We start from the raw sequence: 22066 nt of genomic DNA, 5'->3' as shown, positions 1-22066 counted from the left end.
TTACGGAAATAATAAGGACGGCTACTAGCAAAGCTTTAGCCGAACAGGCCGCTGTAAACCAGCAGAGGGAACATGTATTAACTCAACGAATTAATGAGTTAGCTGAACAAATAGCGGTAGCAAACGTTGCCGCCCCACAAGTAGTAGCGTATGCTGCTATAGGAATTAGGAACGATATTCACTGTGACGAGCCACTAGATGCCGTCAAATGCTTACCTGAGTTTGCAGGGGTACAGGAATCGTATGTATCTTGGAGGCAGGCAGCATTAGCCACTTACGAGATCTTCAGACCGTATAATGGCAGTTCTCGTCATTATCAGGCCGTCATCATCATAAGAAGCAAGATTAGGGGCCCCGCAGACGCGGTGCTAGCCTCATTTGGTACTGTGCTGAATTTTGATGCGATAATAAATCGCCTAGATTTCACATACAGTGATAAGAGACCAATTCATGTCATTGAACAAGAATTAAGTACCTTGAGGCAAGGTGGCCTGTCCCTGCTTCAATATTATGATGAAGTAGAGAAGAAACTCGCTCTTCTCACAAACAAAGTTAATATGTCATATGAGCCGGCTTTAGCAAAGGGCCTATGTGAAAAATTCCGCGACGATGCGTTGCGTGTGTTCATATCGGGTCTCAAGCGCAGTCTAACAGATGTGCTCTTTGCAGCAAAGCCCAGAGATCTGCCTTCAGCGCTAGCTCTCGCGCAAGAGGTCGAGTCGAATCACGAAAGGTACTCATTCGCGGCTAATTTTGCAAAAAGTCTTGAAGACAAAGAGCGCAAGCCGCATGCAAAAGCGCAGGGTCACCAATATGAGAGGTATTCGCATCAAGCCGAAAGACAAGCTAGCGGTACAAAGAATCCGCACTTTAGCAAGCAAAACAGGGCCCCATTTCGGACTGACCCACGAAGCACCAGGCAGCACAACAATAATGGCGCACCAGTGCCCATGGAGGTCGATCCTTCCTTTTCAAGGGTAATGCAGCCCACTCAGGCCCTTGCTTACGCGAACAAGAAGCACCCCGCATCTGACCGCACAGGCGGTCTGAGAAAGCAGCAAAGGTTGAATCACGTCACGCAAGGCGCGGGACAGGGGGCAGAGGTGTGTGCTGATGCTGCCTCCAGCGCAGCGGCACAAACCAATGACGTTACTAGTTATAACTCTGATGCCCTTAATTTTTTAGGAGTAAATCCCTTCTACCCGTCATCAGACGAAGAGTAGGAGGGACTCACATGCAATTCCTCATAGACACGGGCGCGGCCAAGAATTTCATTCGGCCACATAAAGGGTTGAAAGGCGTCCGCTCGGTAGAGTCCCCCTTCAAAATTCACTCCATTCACGGCGAGACACAAATTACACACAAATGCTTTGTTTCAATGTTTGGGTTAAAAGCAACTTTTTTTATTCTGCCGGACTTATCAACCTTTGATGGGATTATAGGCCTTGACCTGCTAAAGCAGGCATCTGCTTCGCTTTGTTTAGCTTCAGGACAACTTAAGTGGGGCACGGAGGTCGAACCAATCACCTTCCACAAATGCAAAAATGTAAATTTCACAAATGTAGACTGTGCAGACGCATCCCCATTAGTTAGAAGTTCTTTTTTGAAAATGCTGAAGACCAGACAAAAGGCCTTTGCAGACCCAGACGAGGCGTTGCCGTATAACACATCAGTCGTGGCTACCATTAGGACTACAGACGAGCAACCGATCTATGCCAAGCTTTACCCATATCCAATGGGAGCGGCTGATTTCGTTAATAAAGAAATCAAAGATCTACTAAAGAATGATATAATTCAAAAGTCCGTCTCTCCCTACAATAACCCAATATGGGTAGTAGACAAGAAGGGCACTGATGAAGCGGGCAATAGGAAAATGAGGTTGGTAATGGACTTTCGTAAACTTAACGAAAAAACCGTGCCGGACAAATACCCTATGCCAAATATATCAATGATATTGGGGAATTTGGGGAGAGCCAAATTCTTTTCAACATTAGACCTCAAGTCTGGTTATCACCAGATCATACTCGCTGAACGCGACCGTGAAAAAACCTCTTTCTCTGTGAACGGGGGGAAATACGAGTTCAAAAGACTCCCCTTTGGATTAAAGAATGCAGCAAGCATCTTTCAAAGAACCATCGACGACATACTGCGAGAGCAGATTGGCAAATTTTGCTATGTTTATGTCGATGACGTAATCATCTTTTCAGAAGATGAGGAATCCCACATTAAACACGTGGATTGGGTCCTAAAAAGCTTACACGAAGCAAACATGAGGGTCTCCGTCGAAAAGTCACGTTTTTTTAAGAAAAGCGTGAACTTTCTTGGTTTCGTAGTCACCAGCACTGGCACCACGACGGATCCTGAAAAGGTTAGGGCAATACAGGAGTATCCAGAACCAAAAACGCTGTTCGAGGTTAGATCATTTCTAGGCCTCGCAAGTTATTACAGATGTTTCATTAGGGACTTCGCCGCAATAGCAAGACCCATCTCGAATATCCTGAAGGGTGAAAATGGAACAGTCAGTAAGCATAGGTCCAGAAATATAAAGGTTCAATTCTCTGAAGTGCAGCAGAGGGCATTTCAGAAGTTGCGCGATATTTTGTCATCCGAGAATGTAATGCTCAGGTACCCCGATTTTAAGAAGCCATTCGATCTAACGACCGATGCTTCGGCTCACGGCATAGGTGCAGTTTTGTCTCAAGAGGGTCGTCCTATAACAATGATTTCAAGAACATTGAAGGACAGTGAGGTTAACTATGCAACCAATGAGAGAGAGTTATTGGCCATTGTATGGTCACTTGCCAAATTAAGGCACTATTTGTATGGGGTGAAAGACATTAATATCTTCACTGACCATCAACCCTTGACCTTCGCAGTTTCGGAATCTAATCCAAATGCGAAAATCAAAAGGTGGAAAGCGCGCATTGACGAGTCTAATGCACGTATCTTCTATAAACCTGGCAAGGACAATCTGGTTGCGGATGCCTTGTCAAGACAGCAGCTCAACGCTATAAATGAGCAAGAAATTGAGTCCTGCGCTGCAACGATCCACAGTGAGGTATCTCTCACCAACACCATTGAGACGACAGACAAACCCTTGAACTGTTTTCAAAACCAGATAGTGCTAGAAGAGGCGCGTTTCCCCTTAAAACGAAGTTTTATTCTTTTTGGAAATAAGAAACGCTACTTGATCAGCTATACATGCGTCGAATCGCTGCTAGACGAGCTCGAAGATGTAGTCTCACCCAAATGCGTAAATGCTCTCCACTGTAATTTACACACGCTTGCAATGATACAAGATGCATTAGTGCGAAGATACCCAGCCACAAAGTTCTGGCATTGCAAAAATCGCGTAGTGGACATATTTGCGGTTGGAGAAGGAAGGGAAATCCTCACAGTCGAGCATAATAGGGCCCATAGGTCTGCACAGGAAAATGTTAAGCAGGTACTCTCGGAGTACTACTTTCCACGGATGGCAAAAATTGCCAAGGAAATAGTACAAAACTGCAAAACATGTGCTAGGGCTAAGTATGATAGACACCCCAAAAAACAAGAGCTTGGAGAGACACCGATCCCCTCACATGTAGGAGAGATGTTACACATAGACATTTTCTCCACTGACAAGAAATACTTTCTCACTTGCATCGACAAGTTCTCTAAGTTTGCTATCGTCCAACCGGTCGCTTCAAGAACCATTGTGGATCTGAAGCCAGCCGTAATGCAACTTATGAATTTTTTTCCAAAAGCCAGATCCATTTACTGTGACAATGAACCGTCATTGAATTCAGAGACCATCATGACTATGCTCACAAACAACTATGGGGTCAGCATTTCAAATGCACCACCATTGCATAGCATATCGAATGGACAGGTTGAGCGCTTTCACAGCACTCTGTTAGAGCTAGCCAGATGCCTAAAGATCGACAAAGGCATAAATGACACCGTAGAAGTCATTTTACTGGCCACAACCGAATACAATAAGTCGATCCATTCGGTCATCGACCAGAGACCAGTTGATGTGGTTCAGGCGCACTCTGATGAGCCACAAGAGAAGATAGAAGAAAAGATCAGAAACGCTCAGACGACGCTCAGAGCTAGGGAGAACGCAAAGCGGCAGAATAGAGTCTTCGATGTTGGTGACAAGGTTTTGGTCAAGTCCAACCGACGGCTCGGAAACAAACTCACACCTTTATGTGTCGAGAAGGCCGTGGAAGCAGACCTGGGGACCGAGGTCCTCATTAAAGGAAGGGTGGTCCACAAGGACAACCTAAGATGACTCCCTTGTTTTTTTTTATTACACCTTTTTTTTAAGCCGCTAGGCAATTTCGAATAAGTTAGATATAGTTTTCTATTTACCTTTAGCCACTTGGCATAGTTTTTATAAAACATTTTGGTGGCGGGTACACCCGATGCTGGTGATTTAGAGCAGACTAGGTCCACTGAAATGCGACTAATGAATGCCAACAGTAGACGGATAGAAGTAAACACTGAGGTTCAAGACCAACTTAACCAGTTAACATTTGCTGTCAGTGGAGTTCTCGGGATAGCCAAAACTCACAAATTGATTTTATTGATTTATTTATTTGAAACACTGAAACACTGTCCAGAAACAGAATGCGGACGATGGAGTTGCAAAGTTTAATGCTTGCTATTACTCTCGCGAAGGCTCATTGTTAGCCCAAACATTTTGGACTCCTCAGATTTAAAATCAATTTGGCTAGAGGAATCCATCAACACTATACATTTTATAACCAAATTCCCAAAAATTAAAAAAGCCTGCAGAAAAATTACGATTTATCCTGTCGTCCACAAGAACCAGCAACAGCTCTATTCGCCCCATAGTTGGATGCTAAGCCAGAACCACAGCATGCAAATCTACAAGCGGAATCGTTGAGGAAACCCCCTTGTTCACGGCACCACCACCAACAGTAGAAGCTCATCAGCCAGCAACAACTAACGAACTCTTCGCGGCGGCAGAGCCAAGCGACTCTTCATCCATACTAGAACCAAGTCAAGAAATCCCCAAAACACCGCCAACTGCATTAATTCAAGAAGTTTCACAGCCACAGGTTGCTCCAACCGCTGCCCATCTCTGTCGACACCTGCCACGGCTGCCGGCTCATCCTCATCCTCATCGGCAGCGGCGTCACGTCAACTGCAGCTGCCGGCATTGTCGGCAGTTGCCGCACGGCAACAGCAGCTACTGCTGAACGGCTCTCTGAAGAGCAAGACGAAGACATTTCCTGCGTATCGAGCATCGGTGCGCAGCGAGAGCGACGACAAGGAGTACAGGGCGGCTAGCAGCAGCAGCAACACGATACCGACGACGGGCAAAAGTCGGCCAAGATCAGCGGCAAGAACTGTAACAATCTGCTGCACAACGCCGGCAATAAGCTAAGCGTGAGCAGCAACTCCTTCGGCCTATACGCAGCATCTGGCATCATCGCCCAAGAGCCCTGTCTCCAGCAACGGCCATCTGAACAAATACTGCCTGACGGACTTGACGCGCCGCAAGGCCGAATTCAATCGCCAGCTGAGCGCGCCGACAGACTACACACATCACTCGTCCAGTAACGGCTCATAGCATCGCTGGAGTGGTGGGACACAGTCATCACGGCCATCACGGGCACGTGCACGGCCAGTCATCGACGGCGCCAGCCACACTCAAGTCGCTGCAGCTGCACAACTTTGGTATGCATCATCCGATGCCAAGGCCCACGTCCACGTCGTGCACCAACAGCTTCAACAGACGCCACATACGTAGGCGCAAGAGCAAGCTTAGTAAGCGCCTGCTGAACGGCGATAGCGAAGAATCAGTACGCTGCTCATACTGCTCCGTATTGAATGTGAATGAGAACGACTTGCGGATTTCATTCGAGAACACCTGCACCGACTCGCTGGTCACCGCTGCTAATATGCGACCAAGGAACCGAAATGGTGCACTTTGATGATGTGTCGTTGTACGGCACTCCGAAAGAGGAGCCATATGCTGTGCTTTAATCTGCATTGGCTTCACTCTTTGGTGGATCATCGACGCAAAGAAGTCCGCGAAGCACTTGCGAGGAGTCGTCGCTGGAATTGGGTCGGTCGAGGACGACCTTACACTTGAGGGGGGGGTAGTTAACTTATAACACTTAGTTAGCTTATAACACTTAATGTAAGGTATTATTCAACACTTATTATCGGGTGCTAGACAAGTTAAGGAACAGCCCTGGCAAGGGCAACTCTACTTACGCCGGTGAGGCTATGATTTGTAAAAATATAGATCAGTCTCGTGTTTTAACTCGTACTGATAGGACATGCTAAAAATTGGTGTCATATAAGTAAAACTAAAAATAGTGAATATAATAAGAAAAACCAATAAAATTAACTGTTTCGATTATTCAAAAAAGAACAATTAAAAGCAGGGTTAAAAAGCGTTCTTCCAGTAAACCGCTTAAATAAATATTCACTCCGTCATTTGCTCGTTAAATGGCTTATTTCATTGTCTGAGCCCGAGGCCAGCAATAAGAGGCACAGTCGCCTCTCAACCTAACTTTCAGTCACCACAGGACTGGAAATCATATAATTTATATATATATATATATATATATATATATATATATATATATATATATATATGTATATTTATATCTATGTCTGACAGCCATAATGAGTTTATTGATTTGGGTCTGCGGCCCCACACTTTGTTGGGGCCATGTTCATGCTCGCGTCATGGGAATTTAATATCAATTTGATGCCACTTAAGATTGAATGATGTGGAGCATGGTGTAACCAGAGCCCGAGTGCGTTTCAACTTCAAATGGTTAGAATTTATCAATTTCTAGGGCTAACACTGAATATATTTAATTTAGAGAGAAATTTCTATTGAGGATTATTTCATTTAAATTGGGATTTAAGGCAATTGTAGCAGAAAGTTGATTCAATGAGCTGTGCATAATATTGTAAATCGTTATAATAAGTCAAACAGGCATATATTGAGGGAAAGTAGAGTTGTCAGTACCTTATAGACAATATATATGTAGTTATCTGAGCCTGTAGAAATGCAAAGTTCTATTTCTAAGTTTTCATATAAAAATGGTTACAAAAATGAACAAATACTATAAAAGGATACACCCTCTAAGATATAATTTATATAAATAGCTAGATACATTTTATATAAATAGCTAGATTCATTTTTGCAAATTTTGCTAAGCTTTTGCTAAGCTCTCTATGTGTACAGGGTATTTTATTTACAGGGTATTAGCACTCTCTTTCTCGCAGGTAGTCCTAGCCTTCTACTAATGTCACAGTGAGTGCATTTATGAATGCATACAAAGCATTTTCAACTTATTTGAGCTCAGTTAGGGTATCCCTCGGCTGTGCATTCTCGCTATTCGCATTCCTTACATGTTCTGTTTGGCGAGGAATGACAAGTCCAAATGTAAACAAAGTGAAGTGCCACAACGATTGTCATTAATATTTATCGCCGCAGCCATCATTGTCGGAGGGCCACATGGCATACAGACTAGCTATACATATATATATGGCTGTCTATATGAAAGTGTGACAAAAGAGAGCAAGCAGAAGAGAGGACAGAGAGAGAGAGAGAGTGAGAGGGGAGCGACAGCTTTAAGCTTATTAAAAGCTAGCATATAAAGAACATAATTGTTATATCGTACATAGAGAGTCCTTTGTATATATACAATTTGTATTGTACGGACTTCTCTGTGTTTCGTATATTTATGTAGAGCTTACATTTCCATGAGCTGACTGCAAATATTATTATCAATTATTGCCAGCCAGGCAGCGAGTGCGAGTGATTGGATCTACTAAATGAAAGTACTTGTTACATCAGCTCACAACGTTTGCTAAAGCCTTTGTTTAATTATTACAAAAAGGACATACACATGGATGAACACACGGAGAGACGCACACAGCGCAACGTTCATACGGACAGACACACACAGACTGGAAAACACTCAACAGTGTTGGCTGCGTTCAAAGTGCTGCTAAGTTGTATTGTATTATCGTAAAACGATATTCAGAAAATGTGAGTGAGCAATTAATATAAAAGCGTACATATCGTAAAACTCTATCCAGAGAATGTGGCAATTTAAGCAACAGTAAGATTTGAAATATCGTATTACGATATTCAGAATAAGTGAGAGATCACCGAATATTAAGAGTTAACGAATACAGAGGGTACCAAATGAATTTAACCGTATATCGTATATCGTATATACAGAGGGTACACAATGAATTTAACTGTATGTCGTATATCGTATATCGTATATCGTATATCGTATATCGTATATCGTATATCGTATATCGTATATCGTATATCGTATATCGTATATCGTATATCGTATATCGTATATCGTATATCGTATATCGTATATCGTATATCGTATATCGTATATCGTATATCGTATATCGTATATCGTATATCGTATATCGTATATCGTATATCGTATATCGTATATCGTATATCGTATATCGTATATCGTATATCGTATATCGTATATCGTATATCGTATATCGTATATCGTATATCGTATATCGTGTGTCGCATATCGTGTATCGTATATCGTATATCGTATATCGTATATCGTATATGTAAATTAAAACCAATGTGACTAGGAATTCCCACAGACAGCTCGCAACTGTAGTTAAATTATTCAGCTCAGCTGCCTCTGTGTCTGGACTCCAGCTCTGGATTGTCCGTGCAACGCATCGCTGTTGTTTGCCCCGATTTAATTTTGTTTGACATTTCTAATTTGTGTATTTAATTTAATTAAAATGAAATTAGTTTATGCAGATTTTGCTGCTAATAATAATCGTGTGGCCACAACAATTCCTAAATCGAATAGCAAACAATGTTGTTTTCTAATTAAAAAGCATATTAGTAAATAAATTGTAGTTCAGCTGCTGCTGCATGGCAGTTGTTGAAAGCAACCGGAGTCAACTTGTGGCAGCAACAAATAGACAGTCGTATAAACGTATACACATTTTTGGTATCTGTGTCTGTATGTATAACAATATTTCATGCGACATGCCACATTGATTATGCCACACATTAGCATAAATGTGCAAACCTTTCAACTGCCTGGATTACGGCTGCGAGGGTCGCCAAACTCTCCGACTGAACGCAATAAAAGCAACAAAAACAAATAGCAGAGCTCTAGCCGGTACTGCCCGACTAGCAGATACCCTGAACTCAATCAAACTAGAATTCTTTTACGCTGCGTTCATACGAATGGCCGGACCACCAGACTGATAAATGGACTTGGCTTGATCGCCTCAGCTCGTCTGTCCTGATCAAGAATATATAAGCTGAATGGGCTCGCCAAATCAATATACCCTGATTCAGGGCTCCCTTATCAATGGGCATAAAAAGCATTTGAATCTATTGTTGCTGCTGTTGTTGCTTCAGGTGGGTGGTCGGCTGCTCTTGAGCGTAAAGGTGAATGAACACGGCCTGCCAGTCGTCGTTGCTGCCCTCGTCGTCCTCCTCACATCGATATGCTAGCAAATATGCATAAATAAAATGGGCAAAGCCCATCAAGTACAGCTACGTGCTGTTGGCTCAAGAGACGAAGAGGAAAACATAGCATACTTTCCAGCGCAGCGCCTCGGCTCACAATTGGCCTTAAAGCCATTTAATTTTATTAAGCAGCTTTAAGCCATGCCCTATCCCATATCAAGCGATGTCTGGCTGATGCCGAGATGCCTAAAAGGGTCTCAAAAAAAAGAAAGAAGAAGAAATAGAAGAAGCAGAAGGAAAAAGTGTAGCTCGGGCCCGCTTCACAAGTCACTGAGTAAATAATTTAGCGCATTCAATTATGTACAATAATGTGGCACACGCACACACACACACACACACCCACACGCACACATATATATATATTTAATACAAATGAACGCCTTTTGATAAATATAATACGCTCTGGCATGCGCCGCTTATCAATTTCGATGGCTTCAAGGCAAATGCAAATAAAGCGAACTTCAAGTGAAGTCTTCACTGTACACAAAATGGATTTAAAGTTTGATAAACGCAAAGCTTCAAGGGTTTTGTAACTATCATAAAATGCAATTCCCCAGCGAGCCTCTGCATCTCTCACTCTCTCTCCTATTCCCTCTCTCCTTTTCTCCAGGGGCATCGCTTTCTTATATCCCAAAAGTGCTGTTAGACTCAGCTCATTCCTTTTTATTTGGTGTGAGCTGCTATTGGCTATCGATTTGGCTCTCAAGGCGCAGCATCTCACAGACGCAGGCTCTGGTTATGAGTTGGACTTGAGCTAAACGAGCCCCAAAAGCGTCCTCAAAATATGGCTAAGCTTTGGTCGTAATTTACGATTGCAAGGCGATAGAGTTGCTTAGCTAACTTATGTTGAATCTAAAGACGATTAGAGACCAGATAGACAGGGTATAGAAAAGCTGCGGATGAAATTGTTGCTTGAAATTGTTAAAATGATAAGAGGCGACATTCGCTGTCTCTGTTTTTAAGTTAATGTATTTGTCCTAATTCGTGATGGCACACTTTTTACATAAATATAATTCTTGGCCGAAACTTAGGCTCTTATCGAATAAAAGCGATAAAGTTGCTTTTGCTATTTATTGTTATCAATTTCATTCATGAATTGTTAACGTGTGTCTAGTCCTCTTACCTCTCCTTTAAGCCAGAAGAGGCACAAAAAGGAATTAGCAAATTTAGTGCAGCATTTCATTGAATCTCTAATTAAAATATCTTTAAATATCGCCTCCTTAGCTAACTGAATTATTTATACTTTCAATATTAGTTATTCCTGGCCTTCTTATCTGCCATATGGTAAGACAACTATATCTTCCTGAACTATTTATAGACTGAGCATTTCGCATTATGAATTTCATCCAGAATACTTTATCGTAAATGTTAGCTGTGTACAGCATCTGAGACAGCTGCCATATTTCTCAATTTACATGTTTCGATTCTTTTTATAGGTCTTACCTCTCTTTCATAAAAAATCAAATCATGTTAACGCTTTGTCCTCGTCAGAGTCAACCACTTGGCTGTTGTTGATGTTCTTCTGCTGCTGCTGCTGCTGCTGCTTCTTCAGCTTCTGCCTCTTGTTTTTGTGGCTTTTATTTTTTATATTATTTTGAGTTTTTCTTGCTTTGTTTTCTTTTATTGTTGTGTGTGTGTGTGCTGTCTGTGGCAGGCTTTTACGTACTTAAATAAGTATTTTACGTATTGTGTTTCAGGCTCTCAGACATACGTTCACTTCGAGAGGCCCACGCACTTGTATTGCGTTTGGCTTTCACTTCAACTCAATTCAATTTCTTCCCTCTCTCTTGCTGTCTCTTTTGTTTTTATTTTTTCTCCTTTTCTTTTATTTTTTATTTTGTTTTTATTTTTCACTTTGTTTTATAATTCAATTTGCCTTGGCGCTGCGCAATTTCTATTGATGATGTGAAGATATTTAAATTATTACTGTGAGCAGACCCAGTAGCTGCCTCTCTCTCTGCCTCCCCCTCACTCTCTCTCTGTCTCTGTCTCTGTCTCTGTCTCTCTCAGTCTCTCTGTGTGTTAAGTTATTTGTCGCTTGTTTGTTCATTGAACTTGTAGCATTTATGTAGTTTATGATTGGCTTTCACAATTGCATAATATATGAGTTGGCATAGACGAGAGTTGTTCAAAGAGCTTCGCTAATTTTTTGTTTAGGAATATCTTTTTTGTGCCCTTCAAACTAATCCCAATCAAATATTATTATCACTTGTGCCAACGCCTTTTTCTACGAGGGCCGTAGCTAAGTGTCTTCCTCTTCAAGGTTCTCTTCGATTTATTCGCGTTACTTTTTAAACAGCCCTCGCCCCGCGCTCACTTATAAATAGCTAGCCAAATATTTAAGCTGCTGCTAAAAGTAGCTCGAGGGTAGTTGAAATTTAGGCGGAATGAATTTGTTTAAGCTTTTCCCTAAATATAGTTCATCGGCGCCATGTCAGCTGGGTCTGTGGATATGGCCAAGAGATGAAGTTGGCTCTTTGCTGAAATGTCACATATTAGTTTGTTCTTCGGCTTGGGCGCTCTGTGATGCAATTTCAGTCACAAGTTCGCTGTTAATAATGAATGAAATTGAAACTTTGTGCCCCGCAAGCTGCTGCCTCAAAGGAGAGTCGAAAGTTGGCGTTGGCAAAGAAGCTTCGACACATTCGTACACTTTATGAATATTTATTAGCTGCAAAGTTCTTAGTGTTGGTTAATTGAAGCGTTTCACAAAATCCCGAAAAACCTGTTGCCTCATTAACGCCTAGGCCCACGCCTTGCCTCGCTCGCAGTAAAAGTATTTCGGCCAGCGGGCAAAGTTAATTACAATATTTTATGGCGAGGCATACGCAACAAATTTAATTCCCCAACAAATTGCCCACTGCCCAGGGCAAAAAGAGAGACGTGACCGAGCAGCGCCTTAAAAGAAATGGAAAAATAAATACAACTTCGGGTTGACATGGACCTTAAATGCGCAGCTCGAGCAGGAAATAAGAATTTGATTCCAAATGAAAGTTGAGCGAGAAGCGACAGAATCCGAGCTGAAGTAGAGCCCGGGGCGGGCGACTCTTCGAACAGTTTAGATCTATGCAAGAGCTATTAAAACGGCCTCAGAGAAATCTGTGCCGCAAGTCTAGAATTTATGCATCGAACTTGGATAGAATTTGCGAGAGCAGTTCTATAGGTAAGTCAAAGCGAGAAGCAACTCGGCTAAGCGACACTTGCTGCTCTTTGCATCTCTCTGCTACTGCATTGTTATAATGAAATCTTCAAATCTTATCAGTCTTATAGCTGTTTTTACGGTCTATGGATATTGAACAAAGGAGCTGCTTATCTTTACTTTAATATAGTTTGCTGCTTTTTTATAATTAAAGTGGGCATCGTAAAGTCTTATCAGCACTTGACATTCAAGTCTGTTTTTAGCTTTGGCTTTAGACTTTGTTTTCATTACTTTACTAAGCTTCTCTCTTTAGAAGCTTATCAGCAGTTTCCACCCATTTATTTCTAGCTTCTTCCACTGCTTCTTCTAATCACCAACTTATTTCGAGACTTTTTTGGTCTGTCTTTTCTTTGCCGTCCTTTTGCTCGTGGAACATGAAGAGAGAAGCGACAAAGGCTTTAGAATGTCTTTGTCTCTGGATTGCTTTTAAAATTGTTTTCTATTAGTTGACAGCTAAGAAGTTTAGCTTCTCAGCTTTGCTTCTTTCTTTTGGCTTGGGCAATACCGAGCGAGCAGCTTGAGCTCTGTTCAAACCAACTTTTTGCTCGACTGCCTTGACAGCTGCCTCTTAAGAGCAGCTGAGCTGTGCGTTAAGCGCTAAACTTATCAGTCCTAACAACGCTTCTTGCTGCAGTAAATTTGTGGCACATTTAGTTTTCGCTCTGCGCCTGAACTCAAGTTGAAGCCAAGCTACAAACATGAAACAAAATGTTTATATTTCTCTAGTTGATGGCTTTTAGCTATTGTAAACTTGAGCAAGCCATTAAAGTTATGTTTTGTACTTCCGAATGTGCTCGGCGTACCTCTACCCCGCCTCGACTATGCAAAACAGATTCTTGGAGCAAAAGTTTTATTACTTTGCTGCAAGGTCACAGAAAGCAAAAAAGAACAACCTGTAAGTAGAAATCTCAGATATATCTATAGCTGTGCAGGGGGCGGGGCACATACATAGCTGCTGCTGCTGCTGCTGCTACTACTTTTTTTTGCTTGCTTTTTGTTTGGAGGCAGACGCCCACGCGGCGCCATTTGCGCATCTCTGCGCTGGTTATTCAACAGTGCGTCTCGGAGGCCAAAGCCAAAACGCATATCGCCTCATTCGCTCGAAAGCAAAAAACACCTTAACACTAGACAAAATGGGGCATACGAGCTGGAATTTGGGGTGTGTGTGTGTACTCTGGCGACTAACTGTTAATTAAATTTGCCACACAAAATTCGATGCCGCCCGCAGAACTTTCGCTTTTCATTACAGCAGCACACACAGAGGCAGAAACATAGACACACACACACAGAGACACTCTACTATGTGTATGTGTAGGCAGCCACCCACACTGACACACGCACAGGCACACGTACACTGTTTGGCTTCGATTCCTTTCTGGTCGCACAACCAACGCACTTGCAACTCCGCCACGAACTGGTCCGCCAACAGCTGCCAGGAGTCCTTTAAAGTTCAAATATGTTCTGCAAGCGCCGCTTCGTGTGTGGCACGAGTGAATGAACGAGCGAACGAAGGAAGAAACGAACGAGCGACGCTCTCTCACGCATGCTGTCAGCCAGTTGTTATCGTTGTTGCTGTTGTTGTTGTTGTTGTTGCTATTTGTTATCAGTTTGATTTGATTTGGTCGACAACAGCGGCAGCAGCAGCAGCAGCAGCAGCAGCAGCAGGCGGCAAAGTCCTCGCACAATTTGCCTGCGCTTGGGCGAGGGTGTTTGCTTGTCTTCTCAAGGATATTTCCTGTCTGAGTGTGTGTGTGTGTGTGTGTGCACGCGTGTGTGTGTGGGCGTTTGTATCTGACTGAGAGAGCGCGCGCTATGCTCAACTCACCACAGTTGCTCCTGTTGCTGCTGCTGCTGCTGCTCTCTGTTGTTCGTCGAGCCACAGACACCTGTAGTGTAAAAGCTTTTGCGCCAGAGTTGCCACCCACAGCTACTAATCATAAGCTAACAGGCTCTCGACAGCACGAAGAGCTGAGTCGATCCAGCCGTCTAGAGACTGGAAGTGTTTTATGTAGGTCTCTCAGCTTATCCATTTCAATTAAGTCTTGCGTCTGCTACATGATGTGCTGGAGACTCTGGCTGGACTCCAATTGGTGCATGCATAAATACAAGATATAAGGTTCAGGGTATCTCCTAGTTGGGCACAAGAGTTTTCTTACCTCTTTCGCCAGAAATTGTATCAAAGTTGAAATCAGTTTGTAGTTGGACATCAAATGGCTGGCAACTAGGTAGAATGTGAGCTGGTTTAAGGATTTTCTTTTTCTCATAGGTAAACTTGAATGCTTTGAACCTACATTCCAGATACTGTAAGTTAAGGGTTAGCTATATCAAGATTTTTTGAAATTAAAACTGAGTTAATTCAAGGATCTTCAATTTTGGTCATTCCCTGACTGCGCCACAGCCAAATAAAGTCTATCGAGTGATATTTTTATAGATTCACCTTTGCATGAGCTCAGCCACAGTCTAGGAAGCACTTGCCAGTGTTGCACAACAGCCTTTTGTATATTCAGCTGCCAGAGCCAAAGACTCTAGCATAATCAGTTCACAGCTGTGGACAGCCCATGCGAGCTGGGTTGAAGGCCAATGCATTTTAGTGTCAATTACTTAAACAACAACAGCAAACAATGGCGACAACGACAACGACAACAACCTGTTGGCATTGTGTGTGAATTGAACTCGCCCACCAATAAATGTGCGCTACGTTGTCTATGCCAGAGCCTGTCCCAGTCCCAGTCCCAGTCCCAGTTCCAGTCCCAGTCTGCTCGTCCTGTCTGTCTGCTCGTCCTGTTTGGTAGTTTATACAATTTGCTACATTTCAAATGAACTCTTAAAAGTGCCCTGACATTTCACTTGGTCACGTTGCGTCCTGGCAGTGGGAGAGAGAGACAGATGGAGAGTGGGAGAGCGGCCGAGCAGGAGCGCAGGAGAGAGCGAGGCAGTCATTCAAGTGGCTTGTGCTACAGGCAACAGTTGACGTAATTTGCAGGTAATGTGTGGCCTGTTGCTGCTGCTGTTGGCCCTCTGCCTGCCACACACACACTCCCTCACCCACACTCTCACTCTCTCTGTCTGTCTCTTTCGCTCTCCATAAAGTTGCAACGATACTGGTCAAACATGTGACATTTACGCGTCGTATTGATTTATGGCATTGATGAGGCTCCACACATCGTATCACTTGCTGCCGTGTAATATAAGCCACACTTGGCCTGGCCTGGCCAACACCACACACACACTCACTCACACACAGCGAGTCTCACATGAAAATCAATTTTATTTGACAAGCTTTCATAATAACGAAAACATTAATTGATTGCCTGCACTTTGGAGGCTCCGCTCTGCTGCCATCGCACTCTCCCTCTCCCTCTCCCTCTTCCTCTCTCCTTGTGTTAATTGAGCCCACTTCGATAGATCCCTACATACTATATATCTCAGCTGTGGCAAATTCCAAAGTGCAAGCGAATTTTGTGCACATTTCCGCTGTGCTAAACGTGATTGAAAGCGGAAATTGCGGCAGGTTCTTACTTTTTGCTTTACGTTTCGCCGCTTCCGTTTGACAGCCACAAAATGGCGGCTCAGCACTTCACACGCGCTTCCTTCTTCCTCTTTCCACTCTCTAGTTAAGCCTGAATGACTGGCAAATCGTGTTTTTCAATTGACAGTTGATAAAATTGTGTTAGAGCGAAGTTCCTGGCGCCTAGCCCCTCGCCACTCGCCGCCCTTGCAGCTACCTTGGGTTAACCGCGCAGTGTTGAGCAACGCGCGCTGATGCGATTAACGGCACCGAACATCAGCAACTGTCGTGTTGCGTTAGGCTTTTGTGCCACATTCAGGGTCAGAGTTACTCTGAAGACTAGTTTGGGGCGAGTATTCGGCGGGGAACTAAAAACTGATGGGCAACAAATGAAGTCAGAATGGCAAAAAAATAAATCAATAAATATTTTAATATGAAAATAAATGTTCTGTTAAATCGGAAATTTAATCATTTATAAATTTTCTCTTTTCAAATTGAAATTCAATTAAAATACTTTTCCCTTTGAGTAAATAATCAAAATATATTTCATATATTTAATATACTTAAAGCTTTCAATCGTGTGAATTTCGTATGCAAATTCAACTTTTTGCAGTGCTCAATAAAAGTGCATAAATGTGACACGCAAATAGTGTAGAAAAACATAAATGAAAAACACGTTCACATTTAATTGAACTGGACCGAAACGTTTAGGTCATGAGGCCCTCGTTGCGCAATATTGCTGTCATGTCGAACTGCAGCAGGACAATCAAATAAGAGGTGGCAGCACTCACAGTCTGTAAAAAAATATATAAAATAAGTGAGATCGAAGATAATCGACTGTTTAATACCCGATCAGGGTGCTTAAGCTAGTTCCCTATGTTAATGAGCTAACTAAAGTTTCCCTTCGAACTTTTCAATATAATACTAAATGGAATTAATTTGAAAATTTTCGAAAAAAAATATTATGAAAAATCATTAAAGTATAAATTGGAAAAATGATCAAACGACGGCTTAATACTCGCTCACATTGGAAGTTCAATGAAAATGAACTCAAGTTAAACGATTTTTACTTTCTGGTCTGCTGTTACCAGAGCTCAGCCACTAAATAATATTTAAAAAATACTTCAAATATTTGAAAAGTATTTTAAAATGCCCAAAACCATATCACAAATATCTGATAAGTATTTAAAAATATCTGAAAAGCATTTAAAAATACTTAAAGATACTAAAAATATCGGAAAAATAATTCAAATATAAAATAATAAAATTGAAAAATTCAAATCTTAAGACAATACGAAAAGTTTTCTATTAAAGGTATGCCTAATAAAACTCAGCTCAGAATGGTTATAGCTCTCTAAACTATATTATATATGATTATTATATATGAGTACTATATATGAGTAGAACTCTCCAGGTAGACATAAAGAGACATTTCAAGTATAAAATCTTTACTTTCAATGTGAACGAATGCTAATATGCTCTTTTCCCTGTATGAACGAGTATTCCTTTCGTTTTAGTGGGCATTTTTCTTAGGTTCACTAATATAACTGACAGATATTCAAAATATTAAACCTCTAGCCACACCTAATATGCTCTCAGTTCGGGTTTGTGAACGAGTGAAATGAATGTGCCTTACCGAGAATATGAATGTGTAGTCCAGTGCAAAGAGACCGATGCCATTGAACTGGAAATAGCCCTCCCAGTGCAGGAACTGCAGAGTGAAGGACTTCATCTTGTTGTAGAAGAGATCGTTGCTCAGCATAAAGGCGGGCTTCTTCTGCATGATCTCGTGCACAATCATCGCCGACTGCTTGGAGTGATTGTTGGCATTGCAGCAGAGGCGCAGCACAATGTAGGCCACCACCATGGTGGTGAAGCTCCAGATGACATACAGATAGGTCACGTAGTCCAGCAGGCGGCTCTTGCCGCTCACTATGAAGTTGACCTTTGTCTCGAGGAATATGCCAAAGATGCTGACCACGAAGCATGCAGCCATATAGGGCACACACTGTGGCCCGAACTCTCCGTTGGTCAGAACACTCAGCGCGAGTATCTTGTCATGCAGCTTAAACAAATCCGGCAAATTGGCCTCCGAAGTGGTGCTACGGTAGTAATCAAAATGGGGTCGAATCAAAGCTCATAAATAGAAATCGTAAGGGAGTGTTCAACTAGAAGATACCCTGAATGAATCAATTTATATATATATTAATATAGACATAAGTAAGCTTGCTCTAGTCGGGAGTGTCGGACTAGGAGATACCCTGACTGAATTAATATGTATATCCACAAATATTTCTATACATAAGTAAGTGTGCTCTACTTATGTCGAAAGTGCCCGACTAGAAGATACCCTGAATATTCAATATTTCTATTAATATATGCAAAAGTAAGCGAGTGTCCGACTAGAGTATACCTTGTACCAACAAATGCTTTCAGGGTATAAAAATGATATGAAATAAAAGCAGTCTTAATATTTTCAGTAATTCTAAGCTAATGGCATCAGCTACTCAAGTGTTGCTTAAATATATGAGCTGGGTTTTCTATGTCTTAAAGCTCACTCAGTGTTCTCCTCCATCATGCCCTCGTTGTAGTCAAATATGTCGTCGTCCTCCTCATCGCTGGTGTTCAGCTCATCCTCGTTCTGTTGCTTGGCCGGCAGTGCCTTTTGGCGCTTCAACTCATCCGCCAGCTTGGGATCGTTGCTGTAGATGGCTTTGGTGGCGGCCGCTTTCTCAGCGGGCGTTGGCTTGCGCTCCTGCTTCTTGCCCTCGCTCTCGATGTCGAAGACGGTGAGCGGGGCGTGGCGGTGACGCGCCTCCTGGTTAATCTTCTCGAACAGCTTATTTATTTGCTCGAAGCGATTCGAAATGACAGACACATGATAGATGAATTCGCCCTGAATAATGCTGCCAGCCAGATATGGAAAGCTCGAGACCATAAATGGTATTATCGCATACTCGCCAAAGGTGCTGACAATGTGAGCGAGAGAGAGAAGGAGAGAGGTAGAGACAGACAGAGAGGGGTAGAGACTGACTCTTGTAAAGTGATTTATAGTATGGCCTATGGTGGCCGTCGAGGCGGATTTCCTTATTTAGGATATGATAATAAATTGAACCGAATACAAAAATAAATAAACGAAAGTTTGATTAAACAGTGTTTAAATATATTAACTAAAAATAATAATAATAAAACAAAAAAAATAGAAACAATTTATTTTATAAGAAATATGAATAAGTCTTTAAAATTAATGAAATGATTAAAAAATTAATTGACTTAATACGAAAACAGATTTATTTTAATAAAATAATAATATTTCCTTTAGCTTTGTACCTAATAATTATTTTTATTATACTTTGTTTTAATAAGCTGCCCATCAAGCTTATGGGTCTTCGGCACTTTCATTTCTAAAACATATTTCATAGTGTTTCACTTCCATTTCGTTTATTTTTATGTGTCTATAACACATTTTATCTATTTTAGAGCGTTCCACTTTTTTCGTAAGAGTATTGTGTTATGTTTCAATTCCAATTTATTTCACATTTCTATTAATATTCGTTTCATTTCGACTTTGTCTGCTTCGTGATATCTGGTATTAAATTTCATTATCATATTGTTCCGCCTTTACGAACGTATGATGCCATTTCCGTAGTGTTTCAATTTCACTTTATTTATTTCAGTTGTTTTTATGAAAGTGTTTTAGTAGTGTTTCGTTTCTAAATCGTTTCGTTTTAGTGGCACTGAGTCGTAAACTGAGTTGTGTCTCGATTCCATTGTGCCTAACACTTTTTAATATAGTTCTGTATCATATTATTTTGTTTCATTTCCATTTTGTTTTACCCATACTTCTATTTCATCCTTTTTTATTTACTTTTTGTCACATTGCTGCGTTTCATTTCCATTACGTTTCACTTTCATTTCAAATTCTATTATCATTGCCACTATTCTTATCTAGAGCAGAGCATCTTGCGATACTCTTATCATACTCACAGATATAATTCCCTGGAGTCGTAGTACAGGGCAAAGATGAATACACTGAAGACAAAGAGCCAGGTGAAATGGTAGGCAACACTGTGCTTGACCGCCTGGGCGCGCACCTTGTCCAGTTCGGCAACGCGTCGACACTTCTGGATGACCACATCGATCTCAGCCAGACGCGTCTCGAACTCCACGAAGAACTGTTTGCGCCGATAGAGACTGAGCAGGGTGATCGTCACATAGAGAAAGGCGCCCAGGTGCATGAACAGGTTGTTGCTCAGCCGGCAGACGCTGTTGCAAGCATCGAGATAGGGCAAGCCGAATCTCTCCATCAGAATGATGCCTAAATAGGAGCCCAAATAGAGGCACGGCACAATCACCATCATGGCATAGTCCAGCACAATGTTGGACTGCGATAGCTGACGATTGAGCGGTATCAGGCCTATGGCCTAGAGAGGGGCAAAAGTAAATTCGAGAAATTTAATAAACTCTCTGTAGAACTTGCCATAGAAAGCCAATTCATGACTTGTATCATTTTTCTCCCTTTTTTTTGTAAACTGCCTCGTTTTGTTGCACGCTCTGCACTAAGTTGCCACATCGCGCGGCACTCGTATTTGACCCCATATTTGTTTAGTTTGTTGTCGTAATAAAAATGGTTCTATTGAGTGGATAATGCGCATACGTTTAAGATAAATATCTTCGGAGTTCAGCGGCGCACAATATGCTTTTAGTTTATTAAATGTAGAACCACGAATACACTGAGCGAAAATAATATATATTTAGCTTTGTTGTTTGTAAATAGAGAACATTTTATTTTTATAAACTATATTATTTATATTTAAAATATTCCTTTTTCGCTTCTTATATTATTTATTTTACTTCTTATCATATTCAAGTGTTTCATTTCCACCTTGTTTCACATAGATTCCTCTTTCGCTTCTTATCAGATTACTGTATTTCATTACCATTTGGTTCAACTCACATTCCCATTCATATCATATTACTACGTTTCATTTACATTTTGTTTGAGTCACATTCTTATATCACTTCTTATCATATTCATGTATTTCATTTCTATTTTGTATAACTCACATATTTATTTTACTTCTTATCATATTCAAGTGTTTCATTTCTACCCTGTTTCACATACATTTATATTTTACTTCTTATCACATTCAATTGTTTCATTTCCACCTTGTTTCACATAGATTCCTCGTTCGCTTCTTATCAGATTACTGTATTTCATTACCATTTGGTTCAACTCACATTCCCATTCATATCATGTTACTGCGTTTCATTTCCATTTGGTTTGAGCACATTCTTATTTGACTTCTTATCATATTCAAGTGTTTAATTTCCACCTTGTTTCACATAGATTCCTCTTTCGCTTCTTATCAGATTACTGTATTTCATTTCTATTTAGTTTCACTCATATTCCTATTCATATCATGTTACTGCGTTTCATTTCCATTTTGTATCGGTCAGATATTTATTTCACTTCTTATCATATTCAAGTTTTCATTTCCCCATTGTTTCACATGCAGTCATATTTCGCTTCAATCACATTCAATTGCTTCATTTCCACCTTGTTTCACATTCATTCCTATTTGGCTTCTTATCATATTACTGCGTTTCATTTCCATTTTGTATTGCTCACACACTTATTTCACTTATCATATTCAAGTGTTTCATTTCCATTTTGTTTGACTCACATTCCACGATGCGCTCATCAGTTACTCATCCAATATAATTCACCTCATTTACTCTAATTTAATCTCATATAATAATGGTTTCATCTATCATCTTGTCCAACATTTCTAATTATCTACAGGTTAATTGAATTTTCATACCTTTACGG

The 22066-nt window shown here is 41.2% G+C and overlaps 1 protein-coding gene across 1 annotated transcript; it reads right to left on the bottom strand.

Moving 5' to 3' along the window:
- Window positions 1–16940: 16940 nt before the first annotated feature.
- On the bottom strand, window positions 16941–20743 carry LOC111599385 (gustatory and pheromone receptor 33a). The gene is made up of 5 exons (XM_023315022.2): window positions 20714–20743; window positions 20221–20657; window positions 18792–19202; window positions 17870–18335; window positions 16941–17027 (listed from the first exon to the last, which is right to left on the bottom strand). The coding sequence occupies exons 1-5, from the start codon at window positions 20741–20743 to the stop codon at window positions 16941–16943; spliced, it is 1431 nt and encodes a 476-aa protein (XP_023170790.2).
- Window positions 20744–22066: the final 1323 nt, after the last annotated feature.

The sequence above is a fragment of the Drosophila hydei genome, unplaced genomic scaffold (assembly GCF_003285905.1).
Source record: "Drosophila hydei strain 15085-1641.00,03,60 unplaced genomic scaffold, DhydRS2 tig00000172-arrow-pilon, whole genome shotgun sequence".
NCBI lineage: Eukaryota > Metazoa > Arthropoda > Insecta > Diptera > Drosophilidae > Drosophila > Drosophila hydei.
This window is presented reverse-complemented; position numbering and strand designations above follow the sequence as displayed.